Raw genomic sequence first — 19,123 nt, forward strand, 5'->3', positions numbered from 1 at the left:
TGATTGTCACCACAGAATGTGAGAGTCCTGCAGACAGGGCTTTAATGCTGCATACATGTTGTGAGCCTTCACTGCTTCACAGGGGAGTAAATCAGGAGGGAGGCTAATCACAGACTCACAGACTTTTAAAGATAAAACGTACACATTTTCTGTTCCTTATTTTACATTTAAACTGCAGTGATATGAAAAGTTCTTTCATTTTTTCAACAAAATAATTCACTGAGGAAATTCATCTATCTTTTTTTAACATGACTGCCTAGAGTTTTCAGCGTTGCCTGTGAAAGCTGAAGAAGGCAAATATCTCAGTCATGACTTCCTCTGAAGTGCAGCCTGAAATGTTGTTCACAAGAATCACGAAAAATCATGAAAATAAGAGCAGTCTTACCTCAGGGAAGTGCTACTATTGGCCATAGTTTCCACACCAGTGCTGGTCTCAGACACCAGATCAGGGAGGGGGAAGTTTTCTGCAAGAACAGGGTGCACTGAATAAGGTTTATCTACCCAATTTTGAAGGTTTTTTTTGTTGTTGTTTTGCTTTTGCACAAAGAAATATTATTTATCATCAGTCAAAACCTGCAGTCCTCAAGCACCAATACAAGGAATGTTCTTGCACTGCTAGTGATGCAGTCTTTGTTTATAAGCTTAAGCATTCCTGGAGTGTACAGACACACCTCAGCCATCCTGTGCCCAACAGACTACGTAACAGGTCCCAGACCCTCAACTCTCTCAATCTCAAAGGAAAAAAAGTCTCTAAAGGAACAGCAAAAGCCAGAAGGTGGTGAAGTACGTAATCATTAAAAGCTTTCAAATCATTATTCAACAGCATCTTCACCTATCCACAAGTAATCAGCCTCAAGAACAGTGCTGGGTATTTCAAACAATACTACCACTCACATCTACAGTTCCCTGGAGCCCTGCTCCAACAAATACAGCATGTTCATCAAATCCAAGCTCTGTAGATCTTCACCATAACCTACAACTCTACTGCCACGCGCTTGGTAACAAGTGACTGGATCATGAAGGTGCAGGAGGAGGAAGTAAGAACTTGGATCTCTGGAAGGGGATGTGGCTTTTTCCATTACCTTGGTTCAGGGGCAGGAACTGAGAGAGGTTGAGAGTCATCCACAAAACTACAGCTCAGACAACAGGACAGTGCCTCTTCTAGAAGAAAGAGTGTAAGGCCCCAAACCACCTTTTGCCATCAGAGCTGGGATGCTAAGAGTACTACACAAAAGCTGGAGCTAGCAGAGGGAGAGCATGGACAGCCATGGAAGTACATTGAGATGGAGCAAGGGGGCAGGCAATTGGCACAGGGGTGACAGCCTAGACTGCAGTGATAGTTTTTCCACTGTCCAGATTTGAAGGTGTACCAGAAGCATAAGGCAAAACCCAAGAACATAAGGAATGTAAGTCAAAGCCTCTGGGCTAGGAGCCACTTTCAGGAGCGCCTCTGACAAACCCAGCTGCCATGCTTACTGAGGCTCACAAACTCATTTCTACAGCTTCAGGCCCAGAGGTTTGGAAGATCTGTACGGCTGCTGAAAGAAGCAGCCAAGCAGAAACGTGCTTGTGTACAACAACTGCTGCCTCTGCAGTGAGCTGGCTTTAGCTGCCATCCCAAGAAAGAAGTGGGTCAGGGACACCAGTTTGGGAACTGAACTGGCTAAGTGACTCCTGGAGGTAAGGGAAACACCCTCTGGGCCAATGTCTGAAAAAGGAAATGATGCTGCAGAGAGGAAATGCTAAACTAAGAAACATTAAATTGCACGAGGAGCAGGATGCTGCCGAAACAAAGGTGCAGAAAGGAAGCTGGACTGCATAGCATGAAACTGACACCCCGAGCACAGAATAAACAAGCCCTTCTGCAAGACAGAACACAACAGTTTCAAAAGGTACCATCAAACCAAGAAGGATAATGATGCCTTCAGCACAGAAGCAGCAGGTGTCATAGGTTTGTTTGTTTGTGTTTATTTTGTAAAGGAAGAACAACAGATCCACTCTGAGGAGACAGCAGCTGAAGGGAACTCAAAAACAGGGATGCACACTCACCTTGTGCGTTAACCTTAAGAAGGTGGTGCATGATGGCATTTCACATGTACTGCCAGAGCTAAAAATCTCCAGTCCTATATGCCACTGATTCACGTACACCCCACGGACCACCAACTCAAATATTAAGAACTGTTTTAGAATCTTAGTGTCAGTTACAGACATCAATAAGGATTCAGCATTCTAGAAAGGAATGGAACAGTTTGTTCTCTGGTTCCTGCCCTGTTGTTACTTCAGCGAACAATAAAAAAAAAATAAAAAATCTACGCACCTATATCATCATAACGTTCTACCCAGACCACATACACTTTGGTTTCAGGTCCCATCGGTGGAATAGTCCGGCCCTGAGGCATCCTCTTGGATCTGGAAGTAGGACTGAGCTGTTTTGAACACAAGGGAAGAGTAGCGTTTGCAAACATCACAAGTCCAGTAACACATCCAACAAACACTTCCAGGCTGCTCCTGAGTCTTTCAGATCTCAGACGGGTACAAGCTCTGTCAGCTATTGGGATGGGGCAGCTGTGGTGGAACTACCCACTGAGAAACAGTAATCTGGATCTCCACAATATTTACAGTAAACATAAATTAATATATCCAGTCTTAAAAAGCCTGATGAGTTTTTCTTAATGTTCCCAAAGATCCTAAATCAGTAAACTAAATACACATTTGGAAGTGAATTCTATCAAGAAATAAGCAGTTGTAAATCCTTCACTAAAGTTACAGCAGTTAATGATTTTCTGCTTTGCTACCATACAAAACAACTTCACATCTGATACTTCAGACACAATTGAAACATACAATTATAAACTGGGTAGGTATGAAAAGTGTTCGTGTCTATCCACCCTACATTTCCAAGCATGGATTCAGGTCTGTATTGCTTTGTATATACTGTGTATACTTTTCGCTGAGTGCATTTCAAGATTTCAGTATGCAGAGTATTACTACCTCGCATGTTTAAGTTTTGTATTTAATTAATGTAATCTTGCAATCTCCTACTGCAGATGCAAATTCTGGCAGGACCAAAGCAGATGTTAAAAAGATTAATAGCTAAGAACAAGTATCTCCAAATGCTAGGAAACCAGATTATATACTATCAAAAAAACACTGTAGCATAGCCAGTGTGCTTCTTTGGGGGTGGGAAGCCATTATTCAATGCAAGTTTTGCCTTACCCGCTGGGAGACATTAAGATTGTCTGTATGATTGGGGAAGAGCTCAAGTGTCAGGGACTGCTGCTTCAATATTCCGGGCAGCAGGTCCATGTTGGAGTCACTTTCTTGGTCAGATACACTGCTTTCCAGTGAATCAGCTGTAAAACAGAAGAGAGGTGGGGTTTGTGTTTTCTTCTGCCAAAAAACTTAAGCTGTCATCACATGTAAGGTTTTGAAACTAAAAAACACTGTAAGGCTCTTGAAATTAAACATAAGGATTTACAGTCAAGTCAATACAGCACTCAAAAGCAGGAAGAGGATTCAAGAGTGGACAACTGCCATTTATTTCAGAAACAGACTGCAATTAAAACACTCCTTAAGGATCTGGAAGTGTCCCATCCATTTCCTACAGAATACAGTCTCCTCTTTCCTATAGCTATCATTTCCTCACAGTCCTTTTATTCTAGGGAACTTTTGCACACTGGTTTTAGTGTGTAAAAGATGTCTTGAAAAGTGTTGCACACCTACACAGCAGATGTGCACGTGCTCTGCCATGTGCTGCAGGAGCATGCCATCAAGACAGGAGCCAGGGGCAGGAAGCATCACCAGTTAATGCACCCAGCATGTGGTTAACCATCAGGTTGGACCCAACACCACCACTGCTGTGCAAATCTGAACATATATAAAGACTTCGGCTGAGAAAAAGGCGCATGGAGCAGCTACCATCTTAGGAAGGAGTCTAAGGATTAGGATGCTGTAATTTAAACATCAGGAGCCTTCTGACGGGGATCTTGCTAGACACACTACTAGTTTGCTTATTTATCTTCTGCTTCTGAAAAAGCTAACAAAAAATGTTGGTTTGGGTTTTGTAAACAGCATATACAAAGTGATCTTACTTAGGGACTCCACTGGTGATGGGACAACAAAAGCTATTTCTGTCAGGGCATCTGCATAATACAGCACCTTCTTCTGTCCATTGAAGATACTTGCCCCAACATCTTCTGAAATAATTAGATCATCTGGAATGGACATAAAAGTAAAGTTTAGTCAAAAGGGAGCTCTACTTCTTCATACGCTGCCTCAGGAAAAGGCCTTCAAATACAAGGTGCAATCAGTGAGAAGAAATCACACAAATCTCATTTTAAAATGAGAAGATTTCACAGTCAAATCTCATGGCTAACAACAATTCCCAGATAAATTTTTTGTTACCTTGAAGGAAATGGCATTTGGAGTTGGAACAGGATCTATTTTGAACATATTTCCATTGTACTGCATACTCCATTTCCCTCAGATTGAGTAGTGTAGTAAGCATGTCTACCACAAGAATTCATCTAGTAGTTCTTTCTAACTGTTCCCTCTAAACAGACATAATTCCTTCAGTCATTACATTTCCAAAGGATTTCAACATTTATAACTTCAGTCCGATACTATTCTAGAATTCAAGCCAGTTTCTACACTGTCCTCTGTGTCTTCTCTTCTGCCAAGGAGAGACAGAAAAATGCTCTTTTAAACCAAACCAAATGCAAGAAAGCTCGTTGTTCTCAGCCCCCATTACAGCTTGGCCAGCACATCAGGCCTTCACAGTACAGAGAGAACTTCCCCCACCTTTTCCTTCCACACGTCAGCTCCAGAAGCACGAGCAAGGACTTTAAGCTGAATTATGTCTCTGGTCCAGTTTACAGACGGGTTCCCAGGACAGCTGCCTCAGTGAAACTAACAGGGCAGTGAAATTCAGCACATTGACAGAGAGGTGGCCAGAGGCACGCGGGAGCCTCTGAGCCATGCTTTGCCATCAGGGAAGTGTCACTACATCTCCAGTCCATAGCTCTCGAGGAGCAGCACCACAACCTGAACCCAAGTGTTTAAGGACTTCTTTGCTATTGGGGGTGTGCAGGGAAACAAACCCAAAGCATATGCCTGTGAATCTATTTTAAACACTTCTCACTGGAAGTTATACTAGAATCACATTAGGTTGGAAAAGACCCTTAAGATCATTGAGTCCAACCATAAACCAAGGCCCACCACCAAACCGTGTCCCTAAGCACTGTGTCTATATGTCTATTAAAACACCTCCAGGGAGGGTGACTCAATTGCTTCCCTGGGCAGCTTGTTCTAATGCTTGACAACCCTTTCAGTGAAATTTTTCCTAACATTCCATCTACATTTCCCCTGGTACATTGACGCAGTTTTCTCTCATCCTATTGCTTGTTTTCTAGAAGACATGGACCCCCACCTTGCTACACCCTCCTTTCAGGCAGCTGCAGGGAGCAAGAAGGTCTCCCCTGAGCCCCCTCCTCTCCAGGCTGAGCATCCCCAGCTCCCTCAACTGCTCCTTGCCAGACTTGTTCCCTAGACTCTTCACCAGCTTCATTGCTCTTCTTCAGACAGGCTCCAGCACCTCAAAATATTTCTTGGAGTGAGGTGCCCAAGACTGAACACAGGATTCAATGTGTAGCCTCCCTAGTGCCAAGTACAGGGGGGGACGGTCACTGCCTGGGTCCTAATGGCCACACTGTTGTGGATACAAGCCCGGATGCTAGACTCCTGAATGGGTTTTTAAGCATCAGAGCCATCCACAGAGAGAAAATACATTTAACAACTTAAATAGCTTTAGTCACAGCAAAAATTGGAGGAGAAAACAAATCAAGCAATCCTCACAAGTCTACTTTAAATCTACCATTTCAGGTTTTTTAGCCATTGTTTGCTAAAGGTATGACTCCACTCATGGATTTTTCCAACAGCAGAACCAGATCAGAAGTAGCTCTCAGTCTCATTCTCTGAATGTTTTTTCTGTTCCTTTTTCACCCCAATTTGTTGAATTAGTTCACTATTTTGTGGTCTGATCTAATCCAAATGGCTGAAAAAATCCAAGTTAAAAAAACCTTAATCAAAACATGGCTACCTCACTAATTCAGGGCACTGCCTTCTGTTCAGCCACACAAAGCCAGCTGCAAAGGAAAGGGAGAGGGCTCGGGCTTCAGTAAAGCACAGCCTGACCCTGTTCTCAAAGGAAAATCAGACCAAGACCCTGGGCATTTTGTAAGCTCTCTCAGCTTGTTCACAGAAAGCCACACTTCTGTTCTCTTAACATCTCCCCAACATTTCAAGCTTTCCATCATTTATAGTTTTATTCTACAAAATGGAGAAGCCTTTAGGCTGGCTGTAGTTATAAGTGAAGAGCATTTCTAAGGCACAGGAATGGAAAGCAGATCAAGAGCACTGCTTAAGCAAGTGCAGCAGTAATGGTGTAATGGTGTTGTACCTGATGTAAATGCCAGATCAAAGACGCTGAACAAGCTGGACCAGCCTATTCAATGCCTTTGTGTGGCCCACAGCAGAAAGCTGAGGCTCTGAAAATCATCAGAAAAGGCCTGACCCTTGGATTAGTGACCATGAACCACATAGAAACCAACCCAGACATTATCAGAAACCCACGTAATCTGATCAAGTTGTTCAAGGTAAAAACTAACCCAACCTCCAGTTTACCACCCTGAGGATCATTTTGGTTGACAGAATGGGGAAAGGGTGGTACATGACAAGCCCAGAGGACTTGCTCTAGTGGAAAAAAGCACAGTAAATTAAGCAGAAGAGCTGTGTGTGAGCTCCAACCACTGTGACCTACAAACAACAGCTTGTTCTTCATTACTTCTGACTAAGCATTATTACAAGGGTAACTTATTAGTCACCACCTCATTTTAATCTACTTATAGAACACTAAAAATTGCAGTGTTTCAAGTCTATTGGCCAATATGCAGCAATCCATATTGAATTTCACCTGAATACTGGTTTTGGATAATACATTAAAGACTCATCAAGTCTGCTAAAAACATAGCACAGAGGTACTTCTTGCTGAAGCTACTTCCTCCCAACAATGTACAAACAATAGTTTTGCTCACTTTGCCTTGAAGCTTAATCTAATATTTACACATTCCTATCTAGTAAACATCAGTATTTATCTGACAAAAATATAAAAGTGCTCAGATAGGTATCCAGGAGCAAGAAATTTTAAATTGATTGTCTCCTAAAGGAGCCTGAACATTTTAATTTAATATTACACCATTAACTATGTCTTACCTTGTTCAGATCCCTCTTCGTCACTGCAGCTATTGATCAACCAGCTTGTTGAGACATGGCCGGTCCACCCAGGGTGTTTCCCCACATCAACGGACCAGCCAAGAGACAGCAAGAACTCTAGGAAGTGTGGCTGGACAATTCTGGAAGACTCCATGTTCTTCAGGATCTGAAACAGCCAGTAGCACCATGGTAGGTACAGGAGACTCTGGAAAGCAACTCTCCCCCTCCCCACTTTTTTTAATTAAAATTTTGTGTCACCAATGTGGTTTAGCCTAAATAGAGCTATTCAACAAGCCTGGAACCCCAGACTTTCTACAAGGACACTACTCCCTGCTGCCCAGCATCCTCCCATTGCTTGGCAATGTCCTAATCAATCGATTTGTCTTTCTGCCATCATTGCCAAAGCCTGTAAAACAGTTAATCAAACTGCTAGAAATGACAATTTTGAGATTTATATACTCATCAGGGGTAAACCACAGAACTGTTCAACACAGGAACTAGATTAGCACCAAATGTAACATGAGAATTTTCTGTACAGTTTTCACTACTACATTTTAAGAGAAAGGTATTTTATCACTACTCACTTGTACATGACATGCAGCAATTTAGACTGCAGGTCTTGTGGTGCATTGAATTATGAAACGGATTTTGCAAAACAATTTCCAGCAGAATTAAGCATGCACTTTAATCAAATGTCACACTGTACTGTTCACTTGAAACTTTAATCCTACTTATTATAAAGATCTGGGATGTTTCCACATCCAAAGGCAATTTTCATCCCATTGTGACCAAGTGAAAGTGGAGACCTTCACCAAACAGTATGCAGGGTAACACAGATGATTTGTGATTTGGTCTACCAGAACCATTGGGATGTGTGGAACAGACAACACTGTGCAATGTATCCATCCTTTCTGGGCCACGTGAAAATTTGTTCTGTGGTAGGAGCATCTTTGATTTTGGTTTCTGCAGGGGCAGTAATGCTGAGACACGGGCTCCAGCAGAGCAGAAACTGCAGGGACAGGGACAGGCACTAGAAGGAAGGCTTCCAGATGGTCCTGGCATCCTATCCTAATGCCTTGTATAATATTCAGCAGTGATTAGATCCACTGCATTGAAATATTAATGTTAATCTCATTACTGAGCACACTGAAGTTATAGCTGTGCTTCAGAATGAATACAGATTAAGTGCAGTTTAGAAGACAATTTCAGAAAATAGGCAAGCTCATGCTTTATACAAGTATATGGTTTTATATCTGAGCCCATTACAAAAAAAAGAATTTATAGTAAGGGGCAAAAGGGTATTTTCAAAGGACATTTAATGATGTGAAGTACAAAGTGTGTGGTCAGTTTCATTACCCCATATAAATAAATGCCATGAGACCCTTCTCAACTGTAAAAGCCTACCACCACAGAAAAAAATTTGGGCCTAATGCAATACCAGCAGGCTAGATACCACTATTCTGGGCTGTACAGCATCAGATAAAACACAGCTGACACTACTCCTTGTGAAAGGACAGTGGGTCACCTCTCAGAACAGAATGAGGTTCTGAGCTGAGGTGGTGTGAAATCACCCACACAGGGACGGCTGAGTAGGACCAGGCAGCCAGCCCTGCTCAAAGCAGAAACTGTGTCACAACTTGGCTTTGCTGTCCTACTCTCTTGTTTTCAATATTGGCAATTAAAATGGGACAGAAATAAGTTACGGGTCTTTTCAAAGATGGCAGCAGTATCAGTGTCTCACTCAGCTCAGGTCCAGTAGAGACCAGTAAACTTGTCTGCCACTGCAACTTCGCACAACCTGAAAGACTTAGGAATCACAGCAAGATGTCTGGGTATCTTCAAGCAGAACTGCCATCTTTGTACTGCATCTAAAGATCTCCAGAATCGCCCAAATATAAGATTTTCCTAAATCTTCATGGCAAAACTCATGCTAATTGGGTTCCCAAAGGTGAGAAAGCTCTGCAGGACTAAGTAATCTCATCTGTCTAAATTCATAAGAGCATATAAGCATCAGATGGGGGAAAAAAAGCATTTCACTAGTTCAGCAAGAGCACATTTCAGCTGGAAGACAAACCTTGTATATGTTATTTCATAGCTGCCTTTGGAGACGGAAAGACTGTGTACTGGCTACTCTGAACTTCAACTCGAAAATTCAAAAGCAGCACGAACCTGGTTTCAAAAATTAGTGTGTTCCACACAGAAGCAGAAGGCGCTACAGTGTACTGTCAACAGTACATTCACAGTAATGTGAAGAGATGGCACAATAATTTATTATGGAAGCTACACTTCTACTCTTTACTATGACAATTACGCATGGAATGAGGAAGAGGTACTGTAGAAACAACTTTATCTAATGAGCCCATAAGCTGCCTTAGTGAGTTTCTAGGTCACAGTCTAAAGAAGTCATGATTTAGATTTGCACAAATTAACCTGATTAACCTAATTGCATTTGAATGTAAATAGTAAAGACTTACAAAGCAATAATACTTTCTTACTTGCAAAAGTTTTCCATTCCTTTAACATGTGTTTAACATTAAAATCAAACCAAACTACCTGGACACTGCACACTGCTGGAACAAACTGCAACCTTCCCTGAAAGCGGAGCCAACAAACCTGAAATGAATTTCTAATACAAATCTTTGAACTCCACAAATAAGGACAAGAAGGACAGAACAGATAACATGTATAAAAATAGTTATATATATATAAAAAAAAATGTTACAATAGTCCTAAACGTAGGTAATAAACTTCAACCTACAGATGAAAAGAGTACACAGTGACTTGTTATAGTTCACACTGTAAACAAACACAAAGCCCAGAAGCCCTGGTTCTGATACTCTGCTCTAGTCACTAGCTGTGATGCTTCATTCACTTGAGGAGTACTAGAAACAAGACAATATAGGCTAGTTGGCACTCTACACTTTCACTTACCTCCTGGCTTGTTTTCTGGCCTGCCTTCATGTAGAAAATGAAAACAGTATCAAAAGGACGACATGGTAGTAAGTCCAAGTAGCCAAGGTCATCAAAAAACCCAGGAAGAGCAGAGTCAAGTGCAATCAGGTGAGGAGGTAGACGACTGTTAGCAGGTTCCTATCCAATACACAGAGTTCAACAGCTTAAAAAACCACTTTCCTAACTGCAAAGGTCTTTATGGCTTCAATAATAGTCCATTAAAATGTAAAAAGACAATTTCTCTTTTCTCCTAAGAGGAAAATCACACACAAATTTCTGATATAATGCTGTTACTGTAAATGAGTAACAGCAAGCATAACAGTTAGACAATTTGTTCCATTCTATTCTCCTCATTAAATAAAACTGTTATTTTGCCAGCAAGACATAACATTTTGCTGAAAGAGTGCTAGCTACCACAACAAAAGCAGCAGATGCTTCCAAAATATCCCATGTGAAATTTGTGAAAATATCACAAAAATATGAAACTACATGTGACTGATATTTATTAACTTATATACCAGTAATATATAAAATACTAAGCACTTTGAGACAGTTTCACAAAAGCTCCACCGTCTACTTTTGTTGACAACTTTCTGGAAGGAAATGCAACAAGTGAGCATCCACAGGCAAGACGCAGAATTTCAGATTCAGAATATGGATCATCTCTATAAACTATTATTATTTTAATTTTAAAAAGAAAGCTTTACAATCTATAGGTACTCCCAGCATTTATGTGTGATCAAACCCCTTTAGCACAGTCACCTCTGGAGCACAGCTAATAAGGCAATCTTATTTCAGAAACTCTTAAAGCACCACTCCAAAACCTAATTCAAGCTGAGGGAATGATTTCAAGTATGAACACATGAATGTGATAGCTTATGTACCCACTGCAAAAATAAAGACACAGCCACTTATTCAGAGCATGTTCAACTTGAGGCATGTCCTTTCACAATCCGGCTCTCAATCCTAGAATACTGGAATACATTACTTTATCTGATTAGATTACATCTTGACAGTAGTTAACAGCAGGTGGAATTATACAGAAGATCTTCCACTAACAAAAGTTAAGTTTTCTTCCTTTACCAAGCCAGACCATATGGGTACTGAGGGCATTTGCACAACACTAAGAAGTAGCAAGTCACCTTCAGTGCCTCTAGTGAGAGAAACCCAAAGTGAGAGAGGAACAGGCGTGCTGTCTGGAACTCCTGTGCTGGTGGTGGGGGCTTACACTCCGTGATCGGATCGGGAAAGTTCTTCTTCCGCCACTCCTCTTCACTTTTCTGATCTATGGAAGTCTCAAAAATAATCTGCTGGGCCATGCCATTCCTGAGCTTCTCATGTCGCTCTTCAAGCTGAAAAACATTGCGTGAAATGCTGATTCCACTAAGATCACTAATATCCACCAAGAAAACGGCTCCATCATCTGGAAAACTGTAAGTCACAGGTACAGCAGCAGCTGCACTCCACCACCAAGACCTTTACTACAGCACTATCAACAAGACCTTACAATGTTACAAAGTGAAAATGTAAACACCCTCTTTGGATAGGACAGCTGTTACAAATTGAGGTATCAACTACAGCTTCTCCCTTTTAACTGAACAGAAACTAGAACACATTTTGCACTGTGAAAACTTGAAAATATTAGAGACATGCACCCCCCTCCCTCCGCAGGAGGTCTCAAAAAAAAACCTCTTTTTGTTTTTCTAGAAGCAGCAACAAAATGTAAGTCATTGCTTCCTAGCAGTACCAGGACATTAAGATCTGTAACAAAACATGTTGAACAGTGCCTCCCAAAAAACACATCCAAGGAATGGCTGTCTTCCTGGAGCAGTGCACGGATTTCAATAGTTCGCAGAGGTTATTATTCCATTAACATGAAGTTAGTCAAGCTTACAGTAAGTACATTAGTGTACAATTCTTGAACAGACAAAAACCCAAGAACAAATTTAAATCAGAGACTAGGAGTTACTTACTTCCTCATTCACAATTTCATGTAAGTCAGGAATGCTCAAGTCAGCTTTCACAAATGGGATCTTGTCTACTTCTTCAGGAAAAGGGCGGTGCTTCACATTATATTTCAATCCAACATCATTTTTAGGAGGTGGTCGGGGTTCTGGTACAAAAGTCTGACAAAAAAAGGACAGTGTTTTACATTCAAGGCATAGTACCATTAGACAACACTTTATTGTAATAGATAGAAAATGGTCCCTCCCCCCTCACCACCAAAAGTACACTGATCTATTAGTGAGAGGCATCCTTAAAAAAACCACTCAAAATGACTTTAAACTAATACACTTCTATTAAAAATGTGGTTGTAAATTTTATGAGACACACAGTTCTGCCAATTTTGGTGGCTGCACTCCTGGAACCTATGAATCCTGCTTACCATCTAACCTCTAAGCAGTTGCAAATCCCAATAAAAATGGCAAGCTTACATGGCAACATCCTATTTTCAACCCATTGTAGCTGTACTGAGCAAAAGCTACCAATTGTTTGAGAAGCTTCCATTTTAACCCTGCTGACTATGATGATCACCATGAATCAAGCTGAGGAGTCCTGGAAAAGAACAGCAGCAATGCTGTGGGTCAGAACTGAGATGCACTGCCAGAATAGCGAAAGGCCTTGAATAGTGTATCCTAATGCAATTTTGACATTGCTACTACATTATGTGCTAACCTGTTAGTATGGAATTCAGGACTTGAAGTTACCAACAACAGCAACAAAAGATCCCAGTGCAGGTTTGCAGGTGCATAAGGTCCAAGCAAGCAAGACCTTTAATTAAATCTTGAGTGCTGCTTTATAGACCTATTTACTACCAATTACACTTCACATGGACAAAACTGTTAACATTAAACTTGGAATGCCTTCAATTTGGAAAAGTTCCCGTTAAAACTAGGAAGGAGGTCAGTGGTCAGGACACAACTTCTCCTTTGGTGTGGGAGGTAGCACACTTGACTGACACTACTGAGTGAAAAGGCTCAGCTTCAGTGACAGTGCAGCTCCAGAGGCATCACACAAGAGGGTCTTCCCAACGGTTGATTTGCAGAGATCAGATTCAACTAAACGTGAACTTGGCAGCTGAGACTGACAGGCACTTATTTCAGCTACATTATTATTTCCTTTACTGAGGGGCATGCAAAGAGTTTGAAGATTTGGAGTTGTTCACAGACAGAAATTTTGGCAACACAAGGACATCCTCCGCTAGACAACTGCAATATGAGATTTTACTGTAGTGTGAGACTGGAGTATTTCTCCTCCACTATTCCTCTCCAGAGCCATTCCAGAGTTCATTTAGACTTTTTTCTTTCATGGCAGGTTTTACAGAAATCTTTGTAGCTTGAATAGCTGTTCTCTCTGCTGCATCTCATTCTGTACCTCCAGACTTAACTCCCTCTGCTGCAAAGGCTTTCCCTGACAACCTAAAATCAGCACCAACACTCATGCCTACACACTAAATACACTGCCCATTGCCCCATCACCTCAGAAGATGCTTTTGGCAGCCAGGGGTGAGGAGTGGGTAGAAAAAAAAAAAAGATAACGTCCCTCCCCTTAAACAAGTCTAGAAGGCAACAGCACTTTCACAGCCTGTATTGAATATTAATCACAAGTCATAAAGAGTCACCAGAGATGTGTCACATTACCTACAGCTAAAGGCCCCGTGGCTCAGCCTTAATGTATAATCACCAGCTCTGTGGGGCTGTCTCACATTAGTGGAATTTCTGCTGAACATCTCTAAGTTAAAGATTTCTTTACAGGCTTTGATAGAGACCTTTTGATTTGCTTTAGCTCCTCTTGGTAAAAGACAGAGTTGCTGGGCCCATGCAAATCTTCCAGATGTCCCACGGATCAAAACCGTGACAGAGGGGAAAGAGTCATCTGCAAAGCACATGAGTTAAGAGAATAATACATCATCACTAATTGCAAACAGTTCACTATGTAATAAATTTAACCAGAAAGAAACACAGGCATCATGACTGAGATTTTGTTTTCCAGGTTAACTCCTCCCTGACCCTGAAGACAATTCCTGGTAAGGAGCAAGCAATCCTCCTCTCTGCAGCAGGGAAGTACTGGACTACTTTGTGGTCTGTTCGCTAGTTTCCAGCTCAGTTTCATTATTAAAAGCAGCTTTCATCCAGATTCATGCAGATCACTGTTTCTCTCCAAATTATCTCCAGGAAATGAAAGAAGATTGCCTTGCCACTGCCTGTTTAGGTAAGACAAATGACCACATGGAGACACAGTTTCCATGATATTTCCATGACCATTTGTAAAGGTCCCACACAAATAGCAGCAATAAGAACAGTGGAAGGACAAGAGATAATGGTCAAACTAAGACAGTGAAGATTCTGACTTCACAAAGTGGAAAGTTTTTCACCATAAGGAATAAGGACACAGAGAATTTGTCCTCATAGGTTTTCAAGATCTATTTGGACAATGTCAAGTAGCACTGTCCCGCTCTGAATTCAGTATTGACTTTGTTTAGAGCAGGTGGATTCTGCTGTAGAGCTGTAGATTCCTGAGGTGCCTTTCAGCTTGCACAAAGATGGTTTTAACATTGCAGGGATTTCAATCCTCCTTTGAGACTTAAAAGGCCAGTGATATTAGCCACCTTGGAAGAGGGATCATCATATTTCTACAGCTTTTCTTTTAAAATTTAAATTGACACTATCGGGTAACTAACGAGATACATATTCCTTTCTCAGTATTTCATGGGAAGCACACATACAGACAAACCAAACTAGCTCCACACAATCATCCACTTCAGTGATCTCCCTCAAAAGTGATCTGACATACTTGTGCATGGGAAAGTTACAACAGCTCCTAAGCAACTAAGAACCATTTGAGCTGAAAGCACCCAAAGAAACATTAAGTAACAGGAGACCTAAAGCAATCAAAAGCAACTGTGCAAGCATGAAGGTGTCAAACCTTTGTTGAGCACTTATCCCCATCAAGCCTCCTATACTCTCTGTATTTTCATTCTTTTATGAACAAGAATGTCTTCAAAATTTAATGCTGTTGCTTTTGTCCCTCAGCAATAATTTAGATGGCAGTCAACTGCAAGTATCTGATCTAACTGGGTGAAAGACAAAGACAACTGTGTGAACAATTTTGATGGGCTTGTACATGTTTGACTAACAGTGACATTTTAATTCCTACCACTTCATCCCAGAACAACACTCTGCTCAATTGCACACTCACAGAACAGGTAAGCCCCTGAAACATGAGACACACTTGATGAAGCACCTTTGTTTTGCAGCTCCATACAGAGTTTTAATGAGAGAAAGAAGGAAATGAAGTATGAACTTACTTTGCTCATTCCCTAGAGGCTGCTCCAACATTGCCAGGATGACACTATTATCCAAAACAAAGTAACGGAAGCTATGCTTGTTTATGGTAGGTAGACGAGAATATTTAATTAATGTGGTTTCATTCACCAAGCTGCAAGGAGAAGCAGGGCCACTGGGAGAAGGAAATGCTCCAAGTAACTGCATAATACTGCAAGTGAGAAAAAAGTTAAGAGTTACAATAGATAAAGACAACAAACTTACACCCCAGCACAGACCTTCACTCATATTCTTCATTTGTATCTTGACATAAGAGTTGTCCTCCTATCAGGGCAAACCTGCCCTCCCCCATCAGCTTGTTTTAAAACAGAACCAGTAACTTCAGAAAAACATACATGAAAACCTACAGAGAAGGGTACTCTGCCTACAGAATTAGATTCTTTATAACCTAGGTTAATTAAGACATGCTTCAAAGCACAAAGATCTGTACCCTTCCACAGCTTTTCTTTATGTTCATTCTTATGAGAAAATAATGCATGATTGGAGATTATCACCCATACTTTAGCCCACCCATATCAACAAGCAAGGCAGGTATGGTAGATGCACTACTTATAACTGTCTTGTCTTTGCTTTTTCAAGTACAAATTACATTAACTTAAACCCCTTCAACCTTCCCTGGGAGAAAGCCCCCAAGTGTGGTCCAGTAATGCCCATCTCCTTGGAGCCACGGCCCCAGTAGGCTCCTAAAAGTACAGTTTTAAATCATCTGAAGTTGTACAGGATCTACCCAGTACTGTTAGAAATTGAAAATTTCTATGGCAGGAACCAATAATGAGAGTTGTCAAGTACCAGACTGAAGATCATAGGATCTAACTCAGGGCTTTACTCTTACCACCACCCCTCAGACCAAAAGTAAGTTTACTGAAGTCCTCCTCACACACATTTCAACTTTACTCTGAGAACTGATAGTTTCATTGTAGAGGAATGAAGGCAGGTTAATTAACATTGATAATGTACAGCTGTGGGCTGGCTTCAGGGACAGTGGGTTGGCTGATGTAGATAAGGTGCAGCTGTGGCTGGTTCTGTTAAGAGGCTGGGCAGCCAAGGAAGAGGGAGGTGGAAGAAGCAGAGAGAAGAGAGAGAGAGAGAGAGAGAGAGAGAGAGAGAGAGAGAGAGAGAGAGAGAGAGAGAGAGAGAGAGAGCATGAGCCCTAGATGAGAAGAGACTAGAAGGCAGCAGAGGGACTGGTGTGAAAAGTATGATGGTATGTGATGGTAAAAGACCTTGTTGCAGCCAGCTAGCTTGGATAGTGCTGCAACATTTCATCTCTCTAAATGAAAAAAGGCACTTCCAGGCAACAATAAACGTTTGTCCACAAGTTTCGATGAGTAATTATTTTTATCTTGGAAATCACACAGCTGCTTTTACTAACAGTAAAGTTTTATAACAATTTTATTGCAAAGCAGAGCAAAAAAGAAAGCAGCTATTACATTTTGCAAAACATATTTATCCTACTCTATCTGGCCCGCCTGTCTACCATCATGCTGTTTGTCCATTAAAACACTCCTTTTCAACTTCTCTGGAGCAAATCTGTTTTCCTCCCTGTGCTTCCCCACCCCTACCTACATATTAACTGTTACTGCATTTCCAGCAGAACTTCTCAAATGTATTAAGCAAACCCAATGCTGTGGGCAGACTGACATCCCGTCCTGCACCAGCTTATATCTGCTGCACACGCCATTCCCTGCTGTGTTACATATGAGACAGTGTCTATCAGTTTCTCAGTCAGTGCGGGGACAGCACATCTTGTCAGGCTGAGGATAAGGAGAAGGGGGAATGGAAAAACAGGATCACTAGGTCAAGTGGGAGCTGGAGGGAACTGCCATCTGCAGAGAGGATTGGCTGACAACAGAACACCAGGAGCTGCAGGAGAGCCTGGGTTTTGCTCTCCAAGGAAGAGAAGAGGCACGATGGGAAGACAGCAAACACAGAGATTTTTTTTCTGTTGAACACCTGTCATGGGAAGGGGACGACAACTAAGGCAGAGCACTCAACAATCCTGCTCAAAGGGCAAACCAGAGGGAGCTTCTGGCTGACTTCAAATGCTCTTGCTACATCACAGAGATCTCACCAGCTGGGAACTCCTAATTAAAACACTCTCACACAAGGCAACCCTAAACAGTAAACATGCTCTGACAAATCACATACCACGTTAGTGTAGCTTCAGCAGCATCCTTCACTCTCATGGATGCAGGGTTTGGCTCCTTATCTCCTTTGTACTTGACCTCTTGCTCACTGTTTTTGGATTTACTTCCCGAAATGCCCAGCTCCACAATCTCCAGTACCTCTTTTAAACAATCCTAAAACACAAGAGGAACTACCTTAAAGCAGAAGCACTCCAATCAATGTCTCTAACACCTCAGTGAAACAGTGACATACAATTGGTTAAAATAAAGTACTTGCTGGTAATCTGAGCTCAGAAATAAAGGCAGAAGATTATTCTAACAGACAGTGTTGGAATAAGATCACATTTGCTACAGGAATGGTATTAATCTATAGATGTCTACTTATGTTTGTATTCTGATGGTGGAAAGTGCTCTGAATGAATATGTACACACAATATATTCCACCACATATGTACAAAATTGCCAAGATGACTACTAGGAATGCAATTGAAAAATGTAAGCATATTTAAAGAGATAGTAAATGCATTTTGAGACTCTCTGCAGAACTTTTAATTAAGTTTAAGCGCATTAAGAATGTACTCATCTGGAAAATTGCAAGGAATTTTTTCCAAATGTTTCAAGTGCCAACAGCTTTTATAAGTAAAACGTATCAGGGTATCTAATTCATCAAGAGAAAAATAACAATATTCTAAAAGTACACAGCAAAACTCCAATGAATCTACTACAAGATAGGCCAATGCTCTATAAAACCGCAGGTATGACCCACAAGTGTTGCTCATTACAAAATCATTTGCTGAAAATACCTGGATTGCTAGCAGAAAGGTTCGAATCTCATGGCTTGAGCTACAGAATAACAAGGGAAGCACTGTAATGAAGAAATAACTAGCTAAAAGCTGAACACAAGGAAGTGGTTTTTACCACCAGAGGCCAGGCAGAGTTCTACACCTTGGCCTGTGTATATATACATAATATATATGTATGCTTGCCTTATATTCATTGCAATGAAAGGTTCCCATCTGATTATCATGATATAGGAATGAGCTATTAAGAGTCCAGTACATACTACACACAGTAGGTAACACTATATCGATATCTAGTGTTAATTAAAAATTTTTTAAAAACCCACTTAATGAAAGGAAATAAAGCATTATGCAACTGAATAAACCCATGCTGTGCCACATCCAAGGAAGCCATCCCATCCTGGTCACCCACTGCCATGCCAGTATCCCAAAGCATAGGTAGAAAGCATCTGAATTTAAAGTCCTGCTGGTGGGCTTTCCACTTTCATTTTTAAAAATACACATTTTTATATGCTGTAGAATATAGAAACAACATAGAACATTATATAAAATGTTAGATATAAAACTATATTAAAATATTATATAATACAAATTACTAGCTATTCTGTAAAAAATACAGAAAGATGACCCA

General features: G+C 41.1%; 1 protein-coding gene across 3 annotated transcripts in view; it reads right to left on the reverse strand.

Moving 5' to 3' along the window:
- The window catches only part of RALGAPB (Ral GTPase activating protein non-catalytic subunit beta), a 65,573-nt gene that overhangs the window by 6,206 nt on the left and 40,244 nt on the right, over positions 1-19,123 (reverse strand). For all 3 annotated transcript variants that reach the window (XM_040607968.1, XM_040607967.1, XM_040607966.1), the window contains 11 exons: positions 17,715-17,866; positions 15,530-15,717; positions 13,991-14,097; positions 12,195-12,347; positions 11,364-11,573; positions 10,201-10,359; positions 7,270-7,435; positions 4,092-4,214; positions 3,217-3,353; positions 2,318-2,426; positions 386-464 (listed from right to left, as the gene is read on the reverse strand). In XM_040607968.1, the coding sequence (XP_040463902.1) occupies positions 386-464; positions 2,318-2,426; positions 3,217-3,353; positions 4,092-4,214; positions 7,270-7,435; positions 10,201-10,359; positions 11,364-11,573; positions 12,195-12,347; positions 13,991-14,097; positions 15,530-15,717; positions 17,715-17,866 (1,583 nt within the window). The remainder of the gene's footprint in view (positions 1-385; positions 465-2,317; positions 2,427-3,216; positions 3,354-4,091; positions 4,215-7,269; positions 7,436-10,200; positions 10,360-11,363; positions 11,574-12,194; positions 12,348-13,990; positions 14,098-15,529; positions 15,718-17,714; positions 17,867-19,123) is intronic.

The sequence above is a fragment of the Falco naumanni genome, chromosome 10 (genome assembly GCF_017639655.2).
Source record: "Falco naumanni isolate bFalNau1 chromosome 10, bFalNau1.pat, whole genome shotgun sequence".
Classification (NCBI taxonomy): domain Eukaryota; kingdom Metazoa; phylum Chordata; class Aves; order Falconiformes; family Falconidae; genus Falco; species Falco naumanni.